A 10899-nucleotide genomic window follows, 5' to 3' on the forward strand; every position below is an offset into this window, starting at 1 on the left:
ACAAGCTCAAGAGCTCTCCTGTGATAGCCCAAATTGTTCACCTGCTGACTTCGTTCTGTCCTGGGCCAACTAGTACAGTATCAGACAATGTCTACACATGGTTCAGAGATTATCAGGGTGACATTTTATTTCTGATAGTTTACCTATAAAGCTGGGAAGAAAGGATTTTGATAGCAGTGTCTTACTTGTCTTCAGGAAGCAGAGCATAGATCAAAGTTATTTACTAATATAGACCAGCTCAAGCATCTGAATCACTTCTATTAATGAGTTTTGATTCCATTGGCAGGTTTTGATCCCTTCATCCTCTTTTTGTAAGCACACAGCTCTGGGTTGTGGCTAAGGGAGGAGAAAGAAGTTACTTACTGCAGGAAGAGCAAAGAAAGACACTCCAATGAGCGAGAACGTAGCTGCAATCAGCCGTCCTTCCCATGTCTTGGGAGTCTTGTCACCATACCCAATCGTAGCAAGGGTGATCTGTGGGCAGAATGACCAGGCCATCCCATAGGTAAAACAAAAGCAACAATCCTGTTTTAAATATCATTATCAAACCTGTGTCACTCACTTAGCTCTATGGGTGCTCACACACAACTTCTTAAAAGAAGATCTTTATGATGGGCCAGTCAATTTTTTTCATGATATCATAGTCCAGAGGCACTGCATCTGAGAGAATGGATTTAGTCTTAAATCAGCTGCCTCTCTAGGATGCATCTACTGAATGGGAACAGATGTGGCACAAAGACTAAGCTTCATGCCCACTGTTGGTGCACAGTTAGGAATGGAACTTGCCTATTAACAGTTTGCAGAGCTTTAACAACCAGTCAGGGCTACCTCTTCCTAAAGTCCCAGTCACTAAGAAGCAAAGATATTTTGTGAAAACTTATTCCTTTCCTATACAACTGCTAATTCTTGGTTTTCAAATATGTAACTTTTCTTACCAATGAGACCCTGTATGCACTTCCTATTAGAGAAGGATATGAATATTTTCAACAATTCTGTGTATCATCTTTTGGTTAACAATGGAAAGAGTGAGTGGAAGGAGGAATCATAGAATGGCTTGGGTTGGAAGGGACCTTGAAGATCATCTAGTTCCAATTCCCATGCCACACATCTTGCCATTTACAGGAATTACAATACAGTCTACCAGTGCTGTTATGCTTAAAGAGACCCTCCTCCAAAACAGAGACTTCCCAGAAGTCAGGAGCACAGACTGATATCTCTACAGGCTTTAAGTACCTAAGAGCCTTTGTCTGGCTAAATATCAACAGAGAGATAAATTCTGATAATTGATTTTAGTGGCATCCCTACTATTGGTGATGTTACACCAGTAACATCCCACTCACTCAAATTTAGCAGTACTTATACTGTAGACCCTAACATCAATACTTATTAGATAGAATGTTTTTAAGAAGATGATAAAGAATTTTTGGATTCACCTACCAGCCCCCACCACAATGCATCTGCATAGGTTTCGAACTCTTCCTTCATCTCCACCCCATTAGCATCCTTTTCAGGCACATCTTTTTCAACCAGGTAAACAAGAAATGATGATAGGATGAGCGTCAGGAACCCAATGTACCAAGCAGTGATGAGTTCCTGCAAAAGAAACAGATGGACAATGAAGGGGATGAAAACAGTCACAAAATCCACAGTGGCAGTGTAATTGCAAGGAGAGGAGAGAAGCACTGACAATAGCTGAGCTGTCACTGGAAGCTCGGTCACAATTCCATGACCAGCCTAGCTCAGCGCTTACTGGCAAAGTTGCGGTAAAGTTGAAGTAAAGCTGGGTTAAGGGCTTAGCTGCACCACGACAGGACTGTATCCCTGACCCTGAGTCTTAAGTCATTCTCAGTACTGTTGCCACAAGGCTGGAGTGGTTTTAGCAGGCAAATCAATGGCTCTGCCCTCTTCACATTGAGAGACTCAAGGCTGCAGAAGGCAGTTTCTTTCTTCGGGCATATCAAAGCAGCATTCAAGGTATGTTTTCAGCATGGAATGATGCAACAAGAACATATATTTAAAAACATCTGTGTTAAAACAAAATCTGATCTTGCTTTAGATGGATTAACTATAGTGGAAAGTGTGCCTAATCTTGCAGGGAGATGCAATGACCCAAATTAAAATCCCAGCAGTGTCTGAAACAGAGCAAAAAGTGTTCATGAGCAGTAAAACGTCAATATTTAACTTTCTTTCATTTTCTGATTGCAGCTTTTTACCAAAGAAAGGGTTGTAGCTGAGAATTTCATTACTGAGTCTTGAGATGTCAACTTTTTTCATAGAACCATACAATGGCTTAGGTTGGAAGGATCTTTAAAGATCATTGAGCTCCAACCTCCTGTCATGGGGTTGGGCTGGTTGCCACTCACCAGTTCAGGCTGTCCAGGGCCCCATCCAGCCTGGCCTTGAACACCTCCAGGGATGGGGCCTCCACTTCTCAGGGCAGACCGTGCCAGTGCCTCACTGTCTTGTGAGTAAATAATTTTTTCCTAACATTTAATCTAAATTTCCCCTCTTTTAGTTTATGGCTGATTTCTGCTGGGCAAACACAGAAGGCAATTTGTTGGTGAACCTTGCTAATAAAATCTTTTCTTTACTGTCTTCCAGTGAAGCAAATTTCTCATAACCTCTTTTTGTCTTTCTCATCCAGCTGAGATCTAAAGGGTGGTGATGGGAAATAAATGTGGAATGATGGGGAAAAAATCCCACACTATGAAGCCTTGAACAGTTTCTAAACAATGTCTTAAGCACGTACACTTCTTCCATGATCTCAGTTTCCTGAGAAACATTTTAGACATAAGTGTTTATATGCCACCTGCCTTGTAGCAAGCTTTATAGGGAAGAAACAGAAGTTGGTATGAAATGAAGAAGGGTATCCCTATCAGCCACTACAAAGAAGTAAAGTCTAATTATGCTGTGCCAGCTGGCATTTTCAAAAAAAAAAAATGAAATGTCAGGAATGTCATTCATGGATTCAAAAAAAAAAAAACACCCAGTATGTAGCATAGTTTTTCTACACCCAGTGCATATGAGAAATCTAATCTAAAGGCTTTTTATGGAGATAGTTTTTAACTTGTAATAATATTTGGTGCAAATGCAAAAGCACAATGTATCTTTCTGGTGTGAGACAGAATGTCTGGCTATAGCATGAAGTTAGACTGAGAAAAGATGATTTTAGAAATTCTGTCTGTCTGGATTCACAGTGTGCATTTTTGTATTGTCTGACCCATGCTTCCAAAGAGGAGTTATACCGGTAGCTCCCCTTAAATGACATTTCTGCCAACCAGTCTTTTGCCATCCCTTTGGAGTCCTTCTCCATCTGGTGATCACGCAAGCCTGTGAAGCCACTAAAAATAGGTTGAAAATACACAAGTGTTTCAGTCAAAGATTTCAGCACACTTTACTATTAAAAGGATGGCCCTGCCCTCATTCTGTGTAAAGAGAAAATTCTTGATGCAATGAATGTAAGAATGGATGCTCACTTCTGTCACTTCCAAACGTCACTATTGAGTAGGGGAGAGTAAAACGTGGCAGAAATGGTTCATAGTCTGAAGAATGAAATAAAGCTGAAAAGATGAAACCCAGGGAGCTGGTGGAGTCACTGTCCCTGGAGGCGTTCAAGAACCATGTAGATGTGGCACTGAGGGACGTGGTTTAGTGGGCATGGCAGGGATAAGTAGATGGTTGGACATGATGATCTTAGTGGCCTTTCCTATCTTAATGATTATATAACTATTGTTAGAAATAATCTCAAGGCACTGATGCACTTATGCATTCCCTGTCTTCCACTTCAGTATCTCTCCCCCAGGCCCCAGCTGAGTCTTGCAAGCTCCTCACTTACCTTGCTGTGTGCACAAATAGCTGATCCCAAAAGTTTCCATGTGCCACCCCGTCTGTCCATTCGGAGCATCCTCAGGATCTGAAGAAAGCGGAGGCTTCTGAGTGATGTGGCCAGAACATTGCCCTGGTTCCCAACAGCAACCACTGGCACTGAAGCAATCAGCACAAAGATATCTGCAAGGTGAAAAGAACAAAGCCTGCCAACAAAAGTGGCCCCATCACTCAGTTCTTAATCCCATATGGTTGTGCTGCAAATTTCCCTAGGCAAATTGTAAAGCTGCCTGAAAATGCCTCCTCATGCCAGTTAAACAGGTACTTGCACCTGGAGCACAGAGTCATGCACAGAACCCACCAGAGAGCCCTGTCATCTATTTACAGATCGATGCACTGTATTTGAGACACTGGCTGAGCTAGCTTAGGGATGCACAGAAAGTGTCCTAATGTCAGAAAAAAAGAAACCAACACCACAAAAACCTAAATTCTTACGTCTTTCAAGGAGGCCACAGAGAACACAAGCTTACAGGTCATCAGATATATATTTTTTTTTTTTGGTACTTTTTTTTTTGTTCTTTTGGCTGAGTTTTCCTATTAAAATCTCTACAAGCACTCACTGTGCCAATTCACTGATGAACTGAAGAGATCTAAAATGCAAATCACATTGTATTTTCTTGTTGGTTGCTCTGGTTTGTGTGTTTTTTTTTTTTCTGTTCCCCCCCCCCCCCCAATTCACCTCACTTATCAATCTCATACAAGTGGTACCAAACGAACTAAAAAAATTCTCTGGGCACTCATTTTTAAAATTGTCTTCATATTTTATTTCCAGCCAAAAAGAGCAGTACCAGATGGGTTTCAGAGTTACTCATTTTCAGTCATTCTCAAAACAAACTAGTGTCAATAACAAAGCAAAAAATGAATGAATCTGGGTATGAATGACCAGTGCTCAGGCAGAATGAGCTCCTGCACGTTGGCAAGTTGGTTTTGTGAACATAAAGGAGTTTTAGGAGAGGATTCAAAGGTGGATAATGAGTAGTTTCATGGCTAGTTGTAGGTAGAGCCTACCAAACCTGAAGGATAAAATGGGAGAAATCACAAAGATACATGTTTGTAAATACAGACCAACATTATAAAGGTAAAATACAGCATGTGAATGTGAAAGAGGGCTGGGGAAGATAGCATGGAGTTAGGATTTGAAGGGCTTCAAAACTGAGGATGGACAGTGTACATTTTGTGATGTACTTGGCAAAAAAACAGTAGGGCTCAGGACAAGAAAAATACATTGGAAGCATACAAGAATCAAATTGTCTCTTACTGGCCAACCTCCCAAGCACATCTTGAATGAATTCTTATTGCCAGGTATTACAAATAACCACTCCAAGCAGGACATAGTTCTTAGCATAAAAGGCTGGGCTGATTTTGGTGCTCTTTGTCCTGCCTTTCACTGGTTTTTGCACATCCTCCCAACGTGGCTCAGAAGGAAAAGGACCTAACAAGGAAAACAGAAGTAGAGCTGATATGCCTACCCAGCATGCACAGAGGCTTTCTGGCAAACTTCAGTCTCCCTCTCCATCCTTTGTAGCGACAGCAACAGCCAGCAGCCCAGATTCTTAAGGCAAACTCTGCTCCAAAGATGAAAATGGCAAAAGTTTCCTGCATTAAAGACACAAATGAGACCGTTAGAATCATAACAAATTTTGCAGTAACTCTGTACGCATAGAGATAGCTGAAGCAAACAGTGGTGCAAACTGAGGTGCAAATGTTGGGGACAGGGATGAGAGAGAGAGAGACAAGAAGAAAGTAGGGAAGAGAATACAGGTTGATCACAGTCAAGGCAAAGTGGGACATAGTCCAATTCTAAGGACTTTCCTTAAAAAAAAAAATGCTGGGAATAGCAGAATATTACAGAATAATTCATTATTATTGAGAGATCCTCAAAAATTGAGTTTTCAAAAGCGTTGAGTTCTGGTCTGGTCAGTAGGAGATTTATTGGTACTTCAGAGGGAGAACTGTTGGGAAAATACTGAAAACTCACTATTTAATAATCTCAGGCTAGTATTCTTCCTTTTTTTCTTTTTACTCAACTGATGTTGACAGTGGACTGGGAACTCTCCAATATATAAAAACACATTCACTGCTCCAGGACCAACAGAAGAAATCATACTGCATACACAGCAAGTTTCCATCACTGCTGATGGAGCATGTTTCTATTCAGGGGCATTAGCAGGGTGACACACTGGCCACAGACTACTTACCAGCAAGAGAAGCCAGTCACCCGAAACAGTTTCATACTCCTTGAAAGTTGTCAGGACAGCTAAGATCAAACACCCCAAGACAATCAGAAACCTGGAGTGAAAAAAAAGGAGAAGCAAAGGGAATGTTACTGCTCTGTATTTGCATGGGAGATATTGCTTATTTAGTCATAGGAGGTAGGTAGTTCTGGAAGACCAAGGGGGACTTGGAAGTCAACAAATCATGGCAAGAACCTAAATCAAAATGACTCCAAGATAAACATAGTTAATTAACTCTGTTGCATTCTTTGGGAAGAAAATAAAAATATTGCATTTTGGGAGGGGATTTATATGATAAGTAATGCTTACAAGGTCTATTCCAAGCTGATGTTCTGTGTTCTTCATAAAAAGGCATTGTGGTTACAGTGAAATTAATCTACTTGGCGCATACTGAGAGCAGAGAGACAGTAAATGCTTCAATACAGTGCAGCATTAGGACAAACTCTCCCTTGAAAACCACACTGCTTTTTTTTTTTTTTTTTTTGCCACTTCTCTTTTTGCACTCATTTCTATGCAGATGAAAAGATGAAAAAGCTTGAAAGAGAGACAATAGAGAGGGTAAAGTTCTGCTCTCCAATAAACCCAGTATGTGATAAATCAGTGCCTCTGTGCTATTGTCTGTGAAGCCCCAGAACTCAGAGATTCGACAAAAAATTTAACTCCCACAGCTGGTAAATTCAATTCAGTCCAATCTAAAGTCATGTTGATCTGCTTTATAAAACTATTCTCAGGTTCAAGCTATTAAAAATCTTTTATAGATAAAGAGGTAGGAAAAATCAAGGGAGTCTTATAAGTGATTGCTGTGAAGCAGAGTGGGGTAAGCTCATATTCTAGTACTTTATGTACCTAGTTCATGGGTATTTTGAATTTGCTCCCAGATCCACAGAAACAGAGGGGCAGGTGGCCATGGAAATACTTCAGAGCTTAGTGAATAAATGGGAAGGATGTCTCCATAAAAGCTCTGAATATTTTGCTAGGACACATCAAAGAAATGAGAGGCATTAGGCACTTAAATCATCCAGGGGAAAAAAAAAAAAAAAAAAAACTTGTTAAGACTTGAACTGTGTAATTCCTGTTCTGAACTTCAATCAGACAGTGAAGTGCCATTTCATGTCTTGCTGAGTAAACCTGCACTTCATTTCACTGGGTGAAATGGACAGAGTCCAGTCTACGTGTGGAGCCAGGGAGAATGATGATCATGGAGGCTCAGCTTGGATAAGCGTGTCCTCTAACCTGTCCTGAGGATTTATTTATTTTGTGTACACGGAAACATGGGGCTAAGAGAGCATACCCTGACAGTACCTTCGTGTAAGGAATGGACAACATCGAAACAGCTCCCAGGAAACCCTAAAGGGTTATGATGCTGTAGCTTTCCTGGCCTTGAGGCTTGTTCAGACTGAAGTTTTCTATGCCTGTATTATAACCTGGAAAATTTCAGATCAGCCCTTTTGAGAAAGGTTAGAACAGATGTACATGGATTTGTTCATGCTGACTCACTCTGGATTTCATTGACAAGTTTCTCCTTCTCCCACTCACCATCCATGCTCTGGAAGAAGGGTTATGTGGTTGGTAAGAAACAGCCTGTGGGCCCAGAATATGTCTTTTGCCATCAACCTATAACCACATGTGTGCTACCATCAAGACAGTAAGCAGTTAACTTAGTACCTTTGTGAAGTTCTTGCCATGTGCTCAAGCTGGTTTTGTTGCACCATAGCTTGCTGTCCCCATCTTGCAGTTACAAAGCCAGTAGCCCACTAACTACTCAAGACTGCTTGAAATCCTCCACCTCTATGAGCAAAATGATGCCAACTCAACCAAGACAATGTGATTCCTTCAATCAGCTATAAACTAACTATGATTTACCAAATTACAGACAGTACAGTGGCACCATCACTAATTCTCCAATTAAAAGCTTGAGCTTTAGCTACCTGATGATTTGCATTACAGTCATTTCTTTTACACTGAGTGAAAATTCAACCACCCACCAGCACACAAGTACCATTTAAAAGATTTAATGAAAAGCGAAATCACACCAACAACAGTCCAAGGAAATTACATTATCAGCTACTTAAACTTAAGACGTGAATTCACAGCACAATGAAACCGAACGGCACTGTCATATAAAGACAATGAGCAGGTTTTTATTCAGACAGCAGCTCAGTAGCCTAAAAATGCGCGCATTTTTACCACTAGAGGGTACCAGCACACCACAGACCAGAAGATTCCTGCTCAGTCCTATTTTCCTTCCACGCGAAACAAACGAATTGTATGTGGTGTTCAGGTGATCTCATCCCTGTGTGTGATATGCAAGAAAATGAACCTCACCGCGGTGAAAAAGCTCTTCCTTGTTCACTAACAACCAAACAAATAATGGCACGAATGGGCGAGGGGTGCTGCTTGCTTGATCGCTCTGCAGCATAGCCCACACTCCTCCAAGCGGGAGCCCACCTGCAAAAATAACAGATCGTGGAAGACAGAAAAGGAAAAAGAAGGTGGGAGGGTGAGACTGGAGATCATAAATCACAAAAAAATGATTTCAATCCCAGCAGGGAAAGTGGCCTAAACCCCTAGCTTTAAGAATTGTGTGAATGCAATCCAGAAAATTGCCTTTTAAGGTTTGACTGCTGAGCAGAAACCACATTCTCCCCCAAAATCCACATCCCACAGAGCCAGGCTGCTCCTTCTATAGTAATCTGGGGTGCACAGTAATGAAAAGCCTGTGCTGCGACATGTAAATGCAATCCACCTTGGAAGCATCAGATTTCCTTCTACCACCCTGCTTCTGAAGGATAAACACCTGCTGCAAGTTAATCAAATCACATCTCAGCAATCCTCATTTAGCATCTGAAATGATGACCGTGTTCAGAGCACTCCGTGAATTTTAATCTCTGTTCACACTACGCAGCCCACCAGTTTCCCTGTAGCCTGTTCTGTTTCTTTCAGATTTTGGTGTTTACAAAGCCCAGAAGTCTTCTTAAGTCCTCTTTTTATAGAAGATGCTACAAAGGTATCATGTTTTTTTCGTCAGTCCCTTTGGTCATCAAAGATGACAACAAGGTACATCTTCATCAAGAGTGTCACCTATACCCATTTTTTTTTTTTGCCCATATAGTAGCTCAGCAATCAGAAAGACCTGAACTTGCTTGACCATTGCTCAGTCTGCATTGTCCCATGGCAATAGGACAGAACCTGAGTCCATGTTTTCTGATCTCATCTTTCAAATGCAGAAGTGTGGGTCTAGTGGTTGAGTCTGGCTGTAAAATCATAACAGGTGAGTGAGAGTGCTGAAATCACAGGGGATGATGAGAGGAGAGGCAAACAGCGACCTGGGGAATCAGAGGAGGGAGCATCTGAAATTTACACACAGTTACAGTGATGCTGTCAAGAGACACACAGCACTAGGGGTTAGAAGAAAGAAATAGCGCAAAAATCAAGGTTTAATCATGAAAATGGAGTCCTCTGAAGCCCAGACTTTCTGACAGCAGCACCTCAGCAGGTGGCAGTCTGTACCTCTAGACTAATGTAGATGTGCCAGATAAGGATTTGAATTTATCTAATCGGTTTTTAAAATTAATCTTACTATCATTTCATGTAATATTTCATGGCCCAGTAAGCTGTACCTATTTGCAGTATTATTCCTAAAATCTTGGTTATTTTGATAGATGTATAAGTTACAGACCACCAAATTGCAATGTTCTTTTGTCACTGTCACAACTAATATGCTAAGTAATAAATGCTCTTGCCATTGAGAATCACATGTAACATTCATATTTTCAAATCATACTACTTTGGAGTATTAAAAATAATCTTCCAAAAACAATACATACTTCTTCCAGGAAAGAAAAAGTAATTTATGACCATGTTAGGTTATGAAACTAATTCTTCCTGGATGAACATCACGGATTGTTTTGCTGATAAATTCTGATTTATTTTAATGTTTCAGATTATTTAAGTGTTCCTTCTGTGTCTTCTTTCATATAATATAATAATAAATATAATTTCATAAATAAAGCTGATCTAGCTCAGATCTTTTCTATTTTTTCTATACATATGTGCTTGTCATGTACCCCATTCAGCACCTCTTCCTTTGGATTTTAGGAGCAGATCACATAGTGATTGGCCTATAATCTATTCCAAAGCATAGCACTTCTTTTGAAGCTGTCAAGAGGATCAGAAACATCATAGGCAGGTCAAACAATGTTTGCATCTGCCATCATTTTGGCAATTTTTTTGTCCTGTGTGAAGATCTTTGCCATTACAACACAATATGTCTGCAAAACTTTTATTGAGCATATATTTACATGCAGTATGTTTTATTTTTGTACAGCTGTTCTCTACCACACATGTTAATCGAGCTAGCAGTTACTTTGATGGAGTCTTGATCTTCTGTTGTATTGTCTCCTATAGTGAGATGTGTTCTAAGGGCTCACTGTGGACATCTGCAATCACATACCTTAAGTAGACTTAGAGTTAATAGAGAGGAACATACACTCCTAGTGTTCAACTCATGTTATCTTGAAGTAGACAGCTTAAGCTGGAAAGAAGCACCTACAGAGACAATTTATTCTCTATATCTGAAAGAAAATGCTGTGATTTTCTAGCTGACTGTGTGAAGGTGGTGGTCAAACAGTGAAAAAAGCTTCCTAGAGAGGGGTTTGATGTCCCATGCCTGTTATTTTAACTTTTGGTTAGCCCTAAAGCAGTCAGGCAGTTGGACTTGATGATTTTAGGAAGTCCTCTCCTCTCCTCTCCTCTCCTCTCCTCTCCTCTCCTCTCCTCT

At 40.6% G+C, this 10899-nt stretch overlaps 1 protein-coding gene across 2 annotated transcripts in view; it reads right to left on the reverse strand.

Annotated features, from left to right (window-relative positions):
* The window catches only part of KCNQ3 (potassium voltage-gated channel subfamily Q member 3), a 196743-nt gene that overhangs the window by 32125 nt on the left and 153719 nt on the right, over positions 1-10899 (reverse strand). For both annotated transcript variants that reach the window (XM_021388283.1, XM_021388282.1), the window contains exons 2-6: positions 6084-6174; positions 5355-5481; positions 3836-4008; positions 1438-1593; positions 364-474 (exon numbers count right to left, since the gene is read on the reverse strand). In XM_021388283.1, coding sequence (XP_021243958.1) covers positions 364-474; positions 1438-1593; positions 3836-4008; positions 5355-5481; positions 6084-6174 — 658 coding nt within the window. The remainder of the gene's footprint in view (positions 1-363; positions 475-1437; positions 1594-3835; positions 4009-5354; positions 5482-6083; positions 6175-10899) is intronic.

The sequence above is a fragment of the Numida meleagris genome, chromosome 2 (genome assembly GCF_002078875.1).
Source record: "Numida meleagris isolate 19003 breed g44 Domestic line chromosome 2, NumMel1.0, whole genome shotgun sequence".
Lineage (NCBI taxonomy): Eukaryota > Metazoa > Chordata > Aves > Galliformes > Numididae > Numida > Numida meleagris.